Source organism: Protopterus annectens, chromosome 14.part0 (assembly GCF_019279795.1).
Source record: "Protopterus annectens isolate FY-2018-M chromosome 14.part0, PAN1.0, whole genome shotgun sequence".
NCBI classification, from domain to species: domain Eukaryota; kingdom Metazoa; phylum Chordata; order Ceratodontiformes; family Protopteridae; genus Protopterus; species Protopterus annectens.
Genome location: NC_056748.1, coordinates 490385859 through 490403744, shown reverse-complemented (window position 1 = coordinate 490403744; position 17886 = coordinate 490385859). Strand labels below are relative to the sequence as shown.

Here is a 17886-nt window from a genome sequence, read left to right as displayed (position 1 = left end):
TTCCTAACTAAATCCGATCGACATTTTCATGATTCATCATTTCTAAAATCGATAAATACGTTCGGTATTGTACATTTTCGGTTAAGTTAAACAATTTAATGATAGTAAACCGCTTATATATATACTGTGTATGTATATATATATATATATATATATATATGTGTGTGTGTGTGTGTGTGTGTGTGTGTGTATAGCAAGAACTTGTCAGTTATGTAGTTATGTGAGTTGTGATTACTTGCTGGCAATTAACTGGGTGACTAGAAAGACAGTCCTCTTCAGCACAATCCATGCTAGGGCTCAGTTCTGACTTTCACTAAGATGGTTTTGCTATTTATTTTCTGCTTATATAATGTTCAATATTGGAAAGCAGTGCAATAAAAGCAGATGGAATCATATATGTAAACCACACAATTAAGCACAACACAAACCACACCTAAGCAGATGAAAAGGGTAACACCAAAAGCCCAGCATATCATAATACGTGGCTCATCATTTCCCAGTATAGGGATGTTCACCCACCAACCTAATATAGTTGTCTTCATAATCAGAAACATACAGAATATATGTTTAATCTACTTTCCAAAATTAGTAAAAAATATATTTAGAAAGCCATTATGTTCAACATACATGTAAACCACAATAGCAAGTGTAGTTGTATTTCAACAAATAAGTATACAGACAGTCTGCACATACCACTGACACTCTCTCTCTGTATGTATATATGTGTCTGTGTGTGTGTCTGTCTAAGCATGGACAACACAAGACACATCTAAACTGAGAGAAATGACACCACCAGTCCAGCAAAACACATTATAATCAACCATACTGCTGTCCTAACGGCATTCACACCCACCTAACTAAAGCAATTCACTTTACAACTAGAAAGAGTGAAGAGCTCAATACATTTTGCATGCTTCACTGAAATGTAACACAAAAAAGGGTGAACCTGAATTAATTTGTAAGGATATTAATTATCATGTGATAGTAGTAAGAGAAGCATGGAATTGTATATATGACTTTTAACCTGGATATCAATTGTATGACTGTCTGAGAGAAAAAAAGGAATGGGTGAGGTATAGCAGGTTTTGTTGCATCTTGGATAAGTGCTTGAGTTCTAGTTGCTGACAGTAGTAGGGAAAATCTATTTCTAGGGTTATTATTTGATACATCATCTACTCCAGTGCATCTGTTTATATGTTGTAAGAGTCCTACGTTATCTACAGTGGAGCAGTATTATTTTATTGTGGAATTAAGTAAATATTTGGATTATGGCAATTTAATTTTGTTGGGTGATTTTAATTTTCTTAATATCAGCTGGAAAGATGGGACATCTATGCCTGTCCTAGAAGAAGAATCTGTGGATCTTTGTGCACTACATCATTTATCTCAACTTACAGATTTCCCTACAAGGGCCAAAAATATTCTTGAATTATTATTTACAAATATGTTAGATAGAATAACGAGTGTAACACAACTATGCCCCTTAGGTGCTTCAGATCATAATGTGTTTGAGTTCACAGTAATTACAAATTCATATTTAAAACATCAGACTAAGGTTATTTTTGAAACCAAATTATCTGATTTAAATACAATTGAGCTTATACATTTATTTGATCTATCTATAAAGTCTTGGATGATTTGGTTAGTATGTGGAATATTTTTGAGTGCACATACTGCAAAGATTTAAATCAGTGTAGACATACTATAACTAGGAAATATGAAACTTATTCACCCCTTTGGTGGAGCACAGCACATTCTAAATTATTGAAGAAAAAAGGAAAGAAGTATAGTATATGGAAATGATGACTGCTACAGCTAAACGAGCATAGAATTTACTTAGTAGAAATTGAAGCTAAATATAAGTATGAAGAACATCTTTTGTCTAATGTCTCAACAAAGACGTTTTATTGTTTTGTTAAGAAATTTAAAGGAGTGGGTCCTGTTATTGTGAATAAAAAAGTATTGCATGAAGGAAGAGAATTGGTGAGGATTGTTTAATGAACATTTTCTTGGGCGTGATTATATAAGCAGGCTCAATTGTTGTGTTAGAGATGCTTCAGAGGATGACATTTATGATTGTCTGTTTTTTAATTTAGACACTGGAAAAAAAAATCTGTGGACCGCATAAGACAGGACAGTTCTCTGGGTTCTGTCAACTTATCAGGATGCTTTTGGGTTACTTACACTAAATATATTCCTACTGTTACTGCATCCTTCTTTAATATAATGTTATTTCATGGTTATGTCCCTTTAAGTTGGACGTATGCCGATGTTGAACCTATTTGCAAAGGTGCTACAGTGGATAATATCTCCAATTATAGGCCGATTAGTCTAAATCTTTTGTTAGGTAAGCATTTTGAGAGATGTTTACTATCCATCTTGACTACTGATTTAAAAAAGGACTGCCTGGTGGTTCTTTCTCAACATAATTTCATCTATAACAGATCAACATTTACTAATTTGACAACTTTATATGACCCTGTTACTTTGGCTTTGGATCATGGCTTATCTGTTGTTGTGGCATATATAGATCTTTTAAAGGTTTTTGACACTATTCCACATAATGTAGTTATCGATGCAATGCATGAAGAACTAATAAATCCATGTATCATATGTTGGGTCTCAAACTGGCTGAGTGGGAGAAAACAGAGTTAGAATTGAGAATTATCTATCTAACTGGACCCATGTGCTTAAAAGGGTTATACAAGGCTCATATTCTCAGATATCAAAGCATTCCTCTAGTTGGATAGCAAAATATGCTGATGATATCAAATTTGGGCAAGTTATAACATCATCAAGGGATATAGAAGAATTTAATCTGTACTTGGTAAAGTAGCTTTTTGGTTAAATTATAGTGGGCTAAATATTAATAAAGATAAATGTGGGGTCATCTACTTTGCATAACCTAGTTTGGATGTCAGGGTGAAATTAGGAACCATAGTTTTATCGAATTTGTCAGAATATAAGGATTTGGACATTAGAATTTGTAAAAATATTACATTTAGATCATATGTCCAAGTAAGTAAAAATAAAATGCTCAAAGCTGTAGCATTAATTTTTAAGAATTTTGTTTCAAGGAATACGGAATTATGTAAAAATTATGTATTGCATACGTTTGGCCTATTATTGAATATAATAGGATGCTTTGTGTATATACCAAATGGGATTTACTCATTTTGGAAGGAATACGGAGTAAATTTGTAAAGAGAATTTCTGGGTTGAAAAATCTTCCGTATCAAGCTACATTTGAAGTTTTAGTTGTTTTTTTCCCCATAAGTTATAGGTTTATGTAAGGAAAGTTGTGTCTACCTTATCAGGCATTAAGGAACGAAGAGCTCTGATTATTAATAAACATTGAGCTTACAGATTCTATTCAAATTACTAGGGGATGTAACTATTCATTTAAAATTAGAAGATGTAGAACTGTTGCTAGAGCAAAGTCTCTATCACATTCTGCGGGATAAAGGTCCACTATTAATTATATAGTCTGAATCAGTATATCTATTTAAAAGAAGCATCATGATAACTGGGTTGATACTTAGGATGATACATTTATATTGGAGTCTTCATTATGACTGATATTTTGCTCCAAATCCAGTGTTTTGTCTAAAGTCAGCTCTATCAACAATCTCTCTTTATTTACTCATTTGTAATTCCACAGGCAATTCTGTCCCTGGGCATTGAAACATGCAACTCATCAAACACATAGGTTTTGATTCTGTTCTTTAGTTCATTTACATATACAATAACAGTTACTAAAATCATAAACTCATTTGTTTCTGGTAACAAATAATGACTGAACAGAATGAATAAAAGTCCAGCAACTAAAACAGCACACACTTGTAAGACGAAATTATAAAGGAAATGTCACAGCAGTGAAAAACAAAATCTTTAATCTAGCTGAAGGCAAGCACTTTCACAGTTTCAGAAACTGCTTCATCAGACCTAACTAAAAGTAAAACACATCAACTATTTAAAACAGTAACCCCTCCCTCTTAGTGTATCACATCAATAAAAAAAAAATTCAGCATGCAGAGTAATCAAACATGAATGAACAGACAAAATGAATCATTCAATTTACTAGAGACTCCTAAAATCAAGCTGGCGACTCGTTCGTTCATAAAACAAGTACAAACTTAACATATCTCACAATTCAGTAATGCAGAAACTACCAAATATAACAAACAGCTGCAAAATCATGTTGCCTGTATTTTGCGCAAGACAACACTAAGGATGCTGTTGTCTTAATGATGTCATCATAGCCTGAAAAGGAAAGAACGAACTCTGTAGCAAAAATCTAATGACAAAAATCAAGACATACTAAAATGAATAGTTACATAAATAACTAACATTAAAATACAAACAACCTCATAATAATATAGAATAAAACAACATGGTTTAATTGGGTAAAGACCGTGCTTTCAATGCTAGTTTAATTGATACCATATCATTTAACCAAGGAGCTCTAAAGAACCGCAATTCAAGGATCTCCATCTCTGTTCTTTCAGCTCAGTTTTATTTCTAAGATCTCCTCTTATGTCCTGTGGAATAAGCCCAAACACAAAAATTTTACATTTATGTTGCTGACTAAACACAGATATATGGGAAGCAAGAGCATTGCTACTTTTACCACGACTAATATTCAAATGCTCTGGTATCCGATCTTTTAGACATCTATTGGCTTTTCTGATGTAAAAGGCAAAACAACACACACAAAAGGCATAATAAACTATATCCATTGTTGTACAGTCTGCATAAAAAGAAGAATCAATGGTGTAATGTAAGGATGGATGTTTAAAAACATGCTTAGAGTAAATATTCTTGCAAGCTTTACAGTTCCTACAAGGAAAAGTACCACTTCAAGATGAAACCAAAGAATCAACTGCCATAGCAGCATTCTTATAGCAAAGCTGTCTCTTAAGAGAGATATTATTATGAAAACAGAACTTCGGTGTGTCTCCTACAAGTTCTGTAAATTCAGGAAATTTGCACAAAATCCCCCAATTCTTCTTCAGTACATCACAAACAAAATTACTGTAATTTGAGTATGTAAAAATGCACTCACGTTTCTATTGTTAAGCTGTTGTTGGGATCCTCTAATTAAAGGTTGTGCCATTTCTGAAAAATACTGACTTGCCTTACTGTCCCTTTCTGATTTCACTTTCGAAAAACAGTGGTCTATCTCTTTTGCAGAATAGCCTCTTGGCAAAAACTCTTTCCTCACATCTCCAAAAACTTGAATTGTGGTCCTTTAGAGCTCCTGGGTTAAATGATATGGTATCACTTAAACCAGCATTGAAAGCACGGTCTTTACTCCATTAATCTATTTTATTTTATTCTGTATTACTATGAGGTTGTTTGTATTTTAATGTTAGTTATTTATGTAAGTATTTATTTTAGTATGTCTTGATTTTTTGTCAATAGATTTTTGCTACAGAGTTCATTGTTTCCTTTTCAGGCTGTGACGATGTCATTAAGACTCAACAACATCCTTACTGTTGTCTTGCACGAAATACAGGCAATGTGCTTTTGCAGCTGTATATTTGGTAGTTTCTGCATTACTGAATTGCAAGAGAAGTAAGTTTGTACTTGTTTTATGATCGACTGAGTCGCTAGCTTGATTTTAGGAGTCTCTAGTTAATTGAATGATTATTTTGTATGTTCATTCATGTTTGATTACTCTGCGTGCTGAAATATTTTTATTGATTTGATATGCTAAGAGGGAGGGGTCACCGTTTTAAATAGTTGAAGTGTTGTATTTTTTTAGTTAGGTCTGATGAAGCAGTTTCCGATACTATGAAAGTGCTTACCTTCAGCTGGATTAAAGATTTTGTTTTTCATAGCTGTGATGTTTCCTTTATAATTTCGTCTAACGAGTGTGTGCTGTGTTAGTTGCTGGACTTTTATTCATTCTGTTTTGCTCATTTTTATTTGTGGCAACTTTTACCTGATGGCTTTGCTTAATTTTTTAGTCTTCTGAACAAATAATGACTGACAAATGGCAGCTTTTTCTCTGGCTCACATTAAGCTTCAAATTTCTGTCTAATAACTGCTAAATTGGCTCTCTTTCTTCATCCTTGAGTTTAAATGCATTACATACTTTGATGGCTTCTTCCCATATAACATGCACATTAAACTTTTTTCTGGTGTTTCTGCAAGTCTGTTTGCATTGAGATACAGCAGAAACTTCTGGAGCCAAAGCTTCCAGTTCTCCAACACATTGATATGTATTTGAGAGATGGTGGTTGTAGTCAGTTCATCTCAAAAACAAAATTAAAAGTTTAAGCGGATGTGAACAAAAAAAACAAGTTGGTGAAGCAATGGCTTTAGAAAAAGCATAAGAAAACCATGACACTTTGAACTATTAGGCGCAAGGTTATTAATATGAATGTCCATATAGTATAGTTGTGTAAGTGAAACTTACCATAACAGCAGGTGTTCAGATGATCACTGCTACAGTAACTTTAGCTATATGGGTTATATCCTGTCAAGGATATAACAGCTGGCCAGCTTCCAAAGCTTCAGGGTACCCTCCACATGCCCAAATTGTCAGGCAGCTTGAGCTGAGCTGAAGAGAGGGAGGCTGAGCCTTGAAAGGACAATGCTTGAAACAACCAAAAATTAATGTCCTCACCCCGGCATAGAAACACACCAGAAAACAAGATTGGATCGAAGGAGAGAGCAGCTAGTGCAACAGTGATCATTAGAACATCTACTGTTATGGTATGTTTTACTTATGCAACTGTACTATGTTCATCATATTGACCACTTATTCTGTATTCTTTCTCCCTTATTTTTAGGTTCGGGAAAGAAAACGGAGATGAATAGTTTGGCTTAAAGTAAACTAGGATACCACTTTAGGCATAATAGAAGCATTTGTTCTCAAAGAAACCCTGCACCTATAGAAAATGAGCTAGGGTTAAAACAGCTTGCAACTCAGATACCCTTCTTACAGAGGTTAGAGGATTCAGTAAAACTTTTCCATCTTAAGAATCTCATGTCAGCCAGATTAGCTGGTTCAAATGGAGCTTCTTTAACATAAAATGAGGATCACAAGGAGGGAACTCCAGTTTTCTTGGAGGCCTCTTATGCAAAACCCCTTTCAAGAACATTTTGAAATGAGACTGCATTGAAAGAGGAGGATCCATGGGCAGACAAACTGAAATGGGCAATAAATGAACCTTGATAGGGGAATAAGAAATGCAGTAGAGTAGTAATTCACACAAATATTGCAAATCCAGAGACCAACTAGAGCTGCATGGGTGCTTGCTGTGTTGTTGGCACCAACTAGGAAACCTTTTTCATTTGCTCATATATGATTTTCTAGTAGCAGGCTTTCTTGCCTCCATTAGTACCTGCTGCACGTCCACAGCAAACATGTGCCCAAAAGGAATTAAGACCCTATTATCCAGGCAGTCAATTGAAGTTAACTGATGTTAGGGTGTATCAAACACCCTCTGTTCTTGTGTGAGTAGATCCAGTCTGTGAGGAAGCTTGTGGTAACTGCTCCTAGCCATTTCTAAAAGAAGGGAGAACCATGGTTGCATGGGCCAGAAGGGAGTCACCACAATGATCTTGGGGGGATTATTTCTGAATCTTCGGAATTAGGCAGTATATTAGTGGAAAGGATGGAAAAGCATACAGGAACATTCCTGTCCAAGGAAAAGAAAAGGCATCTGTCTTCCAGGCCTTCTTGCATTGAGTCCTGGAACATAATCTTGCCAGTTGATTGTTTAGAGAGGAGGGAAAGAGGTCTACTTGAGGAACTCCCCACAGAAGGATTAAATCGTAGAAGACCCCTTGATCTAGTTTCCATTCGTGAAGGTCTGACTGGTCCCGCTTAGCTTGTCTGCCACACAGTTTTGCTCTTATGGAATGTAGGATGCCTGTAAAGTGAGAGTATATTGTAAAGCTATATCCTAAGCTAACATGGCTAGTCTCAAAGGGTTTATATCACGTTACTGAAAGATGAAAATAGTGAACGCTATTTCATCGAACCTAAAATAGTTAAACCACATAATATCGAACATTCAGAACAGCAAATTTTTACCTTGGGAAAACATTCGCTATTCTGAAACACATACACACAACACAATCACACCTAAAAAACATCAATACACACATACACTTATAATCTTGCAACTAACCCTACACTAAACTATACAGACACTACTATCTATCCACTTACCTTAACAAAAAACCCTAACCCTAAGGTCCGTCACTATTGCACACTCACCTAACCCACGCCCTAACTCACTTAACCCACCCCAACTCTAATTCACCTAACCCGCAGCCAAACCCTAACTCACTTAACCCACCCCTAACCCACCTAACCCATGCCCTAATCCTAACAATTACACAATTTCACACTTACCTGAACCCGACCCGTAAATTTCCACCACAGCACTGAAAATAGCAGAGCCACAAAACTGGCCAACCGAATTCTTTCCCTAGGAAAGAATTCGGTGTTCTGCAGCTTCACTATTTTTAGCATTCACTCAAACCGGGTCGACATTAGAACATTTGAAGTTTTAAAACTTCGATGTTCTGCTATAGACTCGTCTTAAAGGGGGGTACAACTTGGCTCTATCTTGCTTGTTGATGTACCACATGACTGTGGTATTGTCTGTAACCAGTCCTTGAAAAGGTCCAGGGACCAAAGATGGTTAACAGAGTTAAGTGCCTTGATCAGGGCAAGCATCTCCTTGATATTTATTTGCTTGCATCTGTCCTTAGTGTCCCACACCCCCTGCACTTTTATCCCTCCTGAACCTGCTCCCCAATCAAAACTGAAGCATTTTTAGTGACTGACTGCTTTGGAGCTGGGAAAGAGAAGGGGAAACCAGGATTTAAGGATATCCGTTGTCTCCACCAAAATATTTATCTTCTGACATGCCTCAGTATTGGGATTTGAAAAGATAAAAGGTGTTCATGCTGGAACCAAGGAGAGTTCAGATACAGCTGTATCTTTCTCATGTGGAATCTTGCCAGGGGTATCATGAGAATCATAGATACCATGAGATCCAAAATCTTGAGATATTCCTACTCAGTGATAAAAATCTGAGTGGAAGACCTTAGAAGTAGATCTATATGAATATCTATTTTTTTTCCTGTGGAAGAAAAGCTCTTTGAACTGAGGTGAGTAGTTGACATGCCAGGAACACAATCCTGTGTGAAGGAGTAAAGTAAGACTTTTGAATGTTCACTTGGAATCCCAGCTTGTGTCTCTCACCCAAGAGAGAGATTTCTGACACTTTGAGAAAGACTCCACAAAGATAATGAAGTCATCTAAATATGGAAAATTTTAGATACCCTGTAGCCTGCAATGAGCTATAAGTGGAGCTAAACACTTTGTAAACACTCCTGGTGCAGTGGATCACCCAAAGGGTAAGGTGGAAAACTGATAAAGTGATCCAGACACACTAAACTTTAAGTAATGTCTTCAGTCTGGATGAATAAGTGTGTCTGATGAGCATCTCTTAAATCTAACATTCCCAGCAAACTTAAAAGTAGACGCAGTAACAGGTTATGAAGTGATATCATACTTAATTTGGGCACTATCAAAAACAGGCTTATTGAAGAAAGATCCAGAATTGGTCTCCAATAATTTTCTTTCTTTCTTTGGCACTAGGAGCATCCTTGAATAAAGACCCTTCCCAACCTTAGAAGGAGAAACTGGTTCATTTGCTTCTTGGGACAGCATGTGATGAAGAACTGGTGGAAACAAAGCAGTCTGATCTGGAGGTGGAGGAATAACCCCCTAGAAAGAAAAAATTTCTTCCAACTGCCATCTGAAACCTTGAATGATTTTCAAAATGCAGTTGTCTGAAACTATATGTTGCTAAAGAGGAAAATGGAGAGCCAGACTTTCTGGAAGAAAAGAGGGACAGGGTGGGAGAGATTCACAAGGTCTCTTGTATAGTCATTCAGTCTTGTTGGACTGTCCTTGGTTTTGGGTGGTTACAGACTATCCCCCCCCCCAACATTTATTCTTAAATGCCTATTTACTTGTGTTTTGTAGAGACAGTTTATTCTTTTTTGCCAAAATTGAATGAGGCGATAGAAAATCCCTTGGAAAATTTGGAAAAGGAGGGCTGAACAATCTTAGCAATTCCTTGGATGAGCTTGGCCCTTTCATCATACTTTTTAATCACCTCTGCAGTAGATGGGCCAAATGTTAAATCTCTATCCAAGTGAGAATTTAAAATCTAATTTTAATATCATCTGGTAGGTTCTGACAATGCAGCCATTCAAATTACCTCAAAACAGTACCAAAGGCCATAGCTCTGGAAGAAGTATTGACAGTGTCATATGCACACTGCAAATAATGATAAGTGACCTGTGCAATAGAGGAAACTAAGTTATTTAAAGCAGAGTTTTCATCACAAGAAGAAACTGCAGAAGAAACATCCTTCATATTGCCATAATTTGTCAGAACAAACTTTAACATATGAGCCTGACAATTCAAAATTCTGAAAATCAAATGTGCAGAAGTATACACTTTTTTCCCATACCTATCAATACTTTTCATATCCTTATCAGAAAGAGTAGAAATGGAATTAACTAAATGCTTAGTATAGTGGGATCAATTAAAGCTATAGCTGCTGGGTCAGGTTTGGGAATAGTGTATAACATTTACAAGACTGAAAAACTTTATATATATTATCTGCCTTTTTAGGGGCAGCTGGCAGACTATTAGGAAAATTACAGGCAGTAACGCATCCTATAAAACAGATATAACAGGAGGAATAGGTGTAGGTTCTGGAAAATCCTTCTGTAACAACTGAGTATTTTCTGAGGGACTTAGAAACCTCAGTGTTCTCCCACTGAAAACACTGTCATATTCTAGCAATAGTCTCAGAGAAAGAGAAACCCCCACAGGAAGAATCAGAAAATTAACTCTCTTCTGAGTCAGGAATCTGAGGAGAAAACCCTGTATTTGTCCCTGCTTCCTCCTATTCAAATTCAGAATCCTGAATCTCTTCAGGAAAAAAGGAATATCTATTTTACCAGAAACTTCTTTACAAGAAGGAGAAATAGCCTGAATATTCAGTAAACTACTCCTATCCAAAGAAAATTGAGGAGGAGTAGATACATGCTTGGTTTTCTCTTTTTTTTTTTTACAGGAAAAATGTGGCCAGTCATATTACTAATAGCAGCAGCAGCTTCACCAATGATGGACAGAGCATTCTGACACAACAGGGAAGCCTTACTTGTTCCTTCTAATAAAACCATAAGCACCCACCAGTAATGAAAAGGAAAGGAAGAAGTCTTCAGAGTCAGGTGCTGCAAACAGGCTTTATTACAATAACACATGTTGAGTGCTTTCATCCAAAGGTAATAGGACTTCTTCAGGTTCTGAAAACACTTTAAAACTCTGTGTGAGCTCCACAAAAGCAACAAAAATATATATATATTTTATGCCACTTTTAAACTGACAGAAAAAAATAAGCTCTCCATTTAAAAGTATGTTAAAGTCTCAAGACAGTCTGTTAAAACACACCATTCTTAGCTTTAAATAACTTTCCTGAAAAGGAAAGTAATAAAACATCAACAAAATTAAGAAAATGGATGTTTTTTCCCCCTAAAGAGAACATATCTGTCCACCAAAGGAAAGTAGAAGCTAACCGTCACTCCTCAAAAGCCTCTGAGGGTCATACTCTTTGCAGAAGCAAAGCTCTGAAGGGCTTTGTAACCAAACTTGTCTTTTAGTCAGCTCGGCTCAGTTTTTGTATGTGGAAGGTGGCCTGAAGCTTTGGAAGTTGGCCGGCTGTTATATCCTTGGTAGGATATAACCCATATAGCTAATACTACTGCATTAATATGATGAACAACTATAAATATAATTGTAGTTCACTGCATTGGTGTTATATGTGATTGTGATTCTGTTAAACATATTATCACAGAAAAATGTACATCTGTATACTTCAAACAGTTTCTGTCTTCAAACATTGTCTAGAACTGTGGAGATTAACATTCAGTTCTGATTACCATGTACAATACTTTATTTATGTATTTATATTTGTTGACTGGGAGTGTCTGACTGGACATAGGTCCATTTTCAGCGGAGGCCCGGGGAGAAAAGCTCCACAGTTAAAATAAACAGACAGTAGTTACATTGGATTACATAGTGATTAACAATTTAACATAGCAATTAATTACAAACATATTTACAGATGAAGAACATAGTACATCAATAGACAACTAGAATCTTTATCTGCGAAGTATATATCAGACATTAACAAATGTTACAATAAGAAGTTCCTGCTGTATAATAAGTACTAGGCTTATGAGCATTTGAGCTTGCTATAATCAATGTAGTTAGTGGTGTGGAGAGAAAGGTAGTGGTTGGATGGGGTGGGTGACAGAGTGGGAGTTGCAAGGGCCTAGCCAGCATGTTTTTAGGTGCGCTTTTAGTAAAGTTTTGAAGTGGGTGCATGATGGTATGGAGGTAATTGTGGGTGGGAGGGAGTTCCATAATTTGGCTATGGCGCAAGAGAATAGTGCTTCACCAGAAGAGTTATTGGCTTTAGTGATCTGCAAGTCATTTTTGTTGCTGGATCTTAGTGATCTGGAAAATACTATAAAGTATATCAGAATGGCCAAGAAAAGAAACATTACACAGGCATGGTGCCCATGGTTCAGAATCTTTGCTGCAAATCCAAGCTAAGAATGAAATTAGAACTTGAAGTACATCCCTTTACTGGCTGTGCCCAATCTTAAAACTATATTCCACTATATACTGCAGCTCTAATTACATCTCTCTTGTTAGGTTGCATTTCTACTTATAGGTTCATAAGTGTTTACTAGGCTAATGACCACAAGGGCCTTTTTAAGCCTAGCCATGCATCCCAAATCTCTGACAAGTAATAGTACCCTTGATAAGTGTAAGCAGGAGCTTGGGAGATGAACCAATTATAGGTTGCCTGTGTCCATTAGAGACATAGGTGCCAAGCCAGGAATGAATTTCCTGTTCTGTAGCCAATTGTCCAAGTTGCACTTGAATTGGGTTAGGGAAGAACTCTGCTTTACATGAGTGTAGAGCCTGTTCCATAGACAGAGTAGGCTCTGGGATACATACCTATCTCTCCAGCAGGTCCTATTTATATCACAGATAAGGTTTAAGTCTTTAGAATTGGTAAATCTAGTGCTGTTTGTTTTGTGGATATGCAGGAAGTCCATCAGAGTGGAGTCTGACAATGTCCTATATACCAGGTGTACATCTCCCTTCAACAGCCTGTAAGGGACAGAATACAGGCATAGGACCTTGAGGCAGTATGCATAGGACACACCCTGTAATTTTTAGTGAGGAACCTCTGTGGACATTCCAATTGTTAGATATGCCTGGTTAGGTACATACCAAAGGGGGCACTGTACTCAATGATAGCTCAGATGAATGCTGAATACAGTGGAACAATGACTTCCTTGGACCTAGATGCCATACCTTTGTTTATAAGTTGCATAACATAGAATGATTTCCTCACTACTGTAGACAAGTGATGGTCAAAGGTTAGATTACATCTATGTGTGTCCCTAAGTCCCTGACTACTGGGTCATCTCTAATGTGTGTTTTGTCAGTGTGGTGGATGACTTCCCAAAGGATACTATCATGCATTTCTTGGGATTTAATTTTAGTCCATGACTCTGACACCAGTCGTTTGTCTGTGTCAGCATTTCCTGGAGAACATTTGTGTTGGCGTAGGATTCAATGACGGCTCCTAATTTACAATCAACCAGAGACCACTGATATTGGCCTTGACTTCAGAGAAGTAAATGCCAAAAAGTAGCGGTCCAAGGACTGATCCCTGAGGCACTCCACTTGTGACTGGCTTCTTTGTAGAGGTGGAGTCCCCAATTCCAGCTTCCTGGGTCTGGTTTGTAAGCTAGTTGGCTATCCACTGGGTGACACAAGTTTGTACCTAACCTCCTGAGTTTGTCAACAATGCCCGAGTGGGGTATTGTGTCAAATGCCTTGGCCAGATCAAGGCAGGCAGTGTGAACCATTTTGCCCTCATCCCTTGCTTTGGTGACCTTCTCAAAGATGTCTACCAGGCTCAGTAGGCATGACCTGCCCTTGATGAAACCAAACTGGGTTGGGCCCAATGTCTGGAGGTTTACTATATCATTATCGATCATTTCCATGACAATTCCTTCCAAGGCTTTGCATATAAGACCAGTGAGACTTATTGGTCTGTATAGTCCAGGGTCTGTACATGGCCCACCTTTATGCAGAGGGACGACTGTTCTTTTCTCCATTCCTGAGGTACAAAGCCTGTTCAGAGGCCACACTTAGATAGCAATTCCACATGGCCTGATAAGTCATGTTTCATGCTATTTAGAAGGCATCCTGGGATACTGTCTGGGCCCACTGATCCAGTGTTCTTGACTTAGAGAGAGCATTAAGGACATGTTCCCTAGTGATAGTAGGTTGAGATATATTTAATGGTACTTCCTGAGGGAAGGTTGATAAGGAGAGAGATGTAAAGTTGGAGATGAATTTGTAGGTCAATAGGTTTACTATACCTTTTTTCTCAGTATAGGTGGCGCCATTTACAATGAGCTCTGCGCACAGTTGTTCGATTACTACAAGAATTTGTCTCAGTGTTGGTCCCTGAAGGTTGTATTGTGGAGAGTGTGGGGTGGAGGATGGGGTAAAATCATGATAGGGATTTAAGACAGGTTTTCCTACAGGGGTCATACTAACACGAATATGAGCAATAAGGTACTATGGAATCTGAAGACATCTAGATGACAGCAAGCGACAAGAAATAATTGATAGCACTATCAAAAGCTAAACAAACAGTTTAGTTAAGGTAATTCTGGATAAATGTGATTAGAAACCTCAGACAACCCTGAATTTGAAACTAAGGACTTAAGATGACTCTATTTCTAGTAAACTGTCCTTATTAATAATGCAGTATGCATTCTATCTTACCTTGGCAAACAAATTTCTTTGCGGGAGTTGTAAGAAGGAGCTTGCCCTCAATGCCTGGAGGTCCAGCACAACGGGCAATACCAGGTTCTTTGTATCCTGTTTTGACCCAGTCTGACAGCCAGCGGAGACCACAATCACAGTATAGTGGGTTTGCACCAATAGCTCTGAAAATATCAAGAAATAATAATAAGACAACTGGTAGTTTTATTTATTCATTTTTTTATCTAAGCTATAGTCACAGCAAATAACTATAACTTAATAAAATATGTACTTGCCTATAAAAAAGTCTGCCTCACAATTCATGCGTAATGATCTACTATATTTAAACAAAAGACTGTTGCTTAAAATGCCTTATTTGCTCCTGTACATTCTTCATTAAATTTATTTTGAAAGAACAGCAAAACAGGTATACTCAGAAGTATTAACTTCAAAAGTAAAGCAATTAATGTCACATTACATGTTTTTTTATGTTGTTTACTGAGAGAAAAATCTTGAAAGCATTCAAAGAAAATGTAAGAAAATGTGGGTTAATTATTGTTTCAGTTACACTAAAAAGTCTACTTTGCTGCTATACATTCTTTAGTAAAATTATTTTGTAAGTACACAAAAGCAGATATAATCAGTGGTATTGACTTCAATAGTATAGCAATTAATCTAACATTATGTGCTTTTTAATGTTTGCTGAGTGAAAAGTCTTGAAAGCATTCAAAGAAAATTTATCAAACATATGGCGTTGCAGTTATGCTCAAAGTGCAATGAAGTCAGGGAAACTAAATCTGTTTGCACAGGTTATTACAATGCAGATATTTCTGACATATGCATTTATAATTTGTGTACAGTTATCACTAAATCATTAATTTTCATAGATAGTCCATGGCCACTGAATCTTATGATCATTTGCATTTTCCTGCCCTCTATCATGATGCACCTTGTTTCTACAGGAGGGCAATATCAGTTAATCCTAGAGTACATTTGCGCATACCCATCCAGTCATCTAGGCTATGTTTAAAGGGAGGATAGACATTTCACACTGCTTACCATGCAGGGGAGGTTTATTACAAAGTTTTGGGAGGTGATGGCTTATAAATCTGCTCTCCACTGTGTTTATTTATCTGTTTAAGAAGATTTAGGTCCCTGGTTCTAGTACTGGTGGAGCCATTGGGCTTGCAGAAATACAGAAGGTCCAGGACAATCCAGGGTATCTTGTGGCGCAATAAGGAAGATAGCAATCTCTCCTCAAAAGTCTGTAAGACAGTGAATAAAGAGATAGAGCTTCCAGACTCTCTGTAAGACATTGAATAAAGAAACAGAGCTTTCAGACACTCAGTAGCTCAGGGAGTTTAGGCCTGTAATCTGGCTAAAGTAGAGTCAGTCTGTCACTGCCGCTCTCCCCTGTTATGCTTCTTCAGAGCCTGGACTTCTAACTGTTGTCAGGTCATCTTGGTTACAGCTGGGGTTTTAGACCTCTGTTCTGCAGAGTTGGTTGAAAGTGCATTTAGTCTGCTCCTCCTTTGTCATACATCTGATAAAAGAAAGTGTGTTTATTCATCAGGAAGAGTTAATGCATGCCTAGACTCTGAACTTCTGTACATTTCTTTAGCTAGTGATCAATTTTAACTTTTTTATCATAGCAGGGGAAACAGCATATCCTTAATATACTGGGACAAAATCTTCAGAACTGAAACTTTTACAATCATGAATCAAGGCTGGCAGTAATTTGATTTAATTCATGAGCATAAAAGAAGACAGATAAGAAAGGAAAAGGAGTGCAGTATCTTGGATTAAAACTAAAACTCTTTAATGAGGGAACTTGGGGACCCCAAGCTAGAGTGCTATTTTAAATAGTGACCAAATACTGAATGGTTTGAGAAAATGTCTTAATATTTACATGCATTGCAATTTTGCCGCTTCTAGTCAGTGACAAAAAACTCAGACTAGCTTGTGTGGGACTGAAATTTGGTGATAAAAAAGCAAAACTACCTAACCATAGTGCAGCACAGAGCCATTAGGTATCTGGGTACTTGTGTATTATCGCAACTAGATTTCCAGTGTCACATAATTCATTATGTTTGGCCAGAAATATTTAACATACTTTTCCGACCTAACTTACTTTGATATCTAAGTCTCAAAATCTGGACATTTTTTACATATCATTTCTACATTAACTGACTTAATAAATACTTACGAATGACACAGTGAAATGTAATTATGACTCTCTTAAGTCTTCCTGAATAGTCATTTAGGAAAAAACATTACCAGCAATACACAAATCATCCAAAGGCATAAAAATAAGCCAAGGATTGAGTCTGTCTTTAGGTGAAGCGTGTTACACATGCTCGTACTGCTATATATGAAAAAAACAGAAAAGCATGAAAGGAAAATGGATTGGACGCCTTAATTCAGCCATCGATAAAGTCAGACTAAAAGGAAATGTTTAAAAATACACATGTAAATAAGGACATTACTTTGTACAGCTCAGCATACATTATAGGGGTGAAGGTGAGTTTAGACAGTTGTTCTTCTGCCGTGTCTTATTTCGAGCAATGTAAAATTGTATCAGTGTAAAGGGAAGTCCCCCATGCTCCACAATGGCCTGACATGGGTTGGGAGTTGCGGGCCTCAACTCCAATGTTAAGATAATGAGGCTGGAAAAAAGTATATAACATGTATTATCCCAAAATCACTGAGGACTGCAGTCCATTTGGCAGTACAGATAAAGTCGTTCTGTGATAACATTATCAATTACACCACGTTACAAATCTGGTTGCGATAATACTCAAGTACCGATATCTGTTTGGAGCATAGCCTTCTTTACCCACAGTCTGTTTAATGATGAAACAGAGTATTAGAAAGCATTAAGAGGATACTTTTGACTGTCATTCTAGAACAAACTAATTACATTAAGTACAGGAAATATAAGATTATATGTCTTAATGTAAATAGAAAGACAA

General features: G+C 36.9%; 1 protein-coding gene across 2 annotated transcripts in view; it reads right to left on the bottom strand.

Annotated features, from left to right (window-relative positions):
- SLIT1 (slit guidance ligand 1) overlaps positions 1 to 17886 on the bottom strand; it is a 3022655-nt gene that overhangs the window by 375672 nt on the left and 2629097 nt on the right. For both annotated transcript variants that reach the window (XM_044056244.1, XM_044056245.1), the window contains exon 26: positions 14936 to 15099. In XM_044056244.1, coding sequence (XP_043912179.1) covers positions 14936 to 15099 — 164 coding nt within the window. The remainder of the gene's footprint in view (positions 1 to 14935; positions 15100 to 17886) is intronic.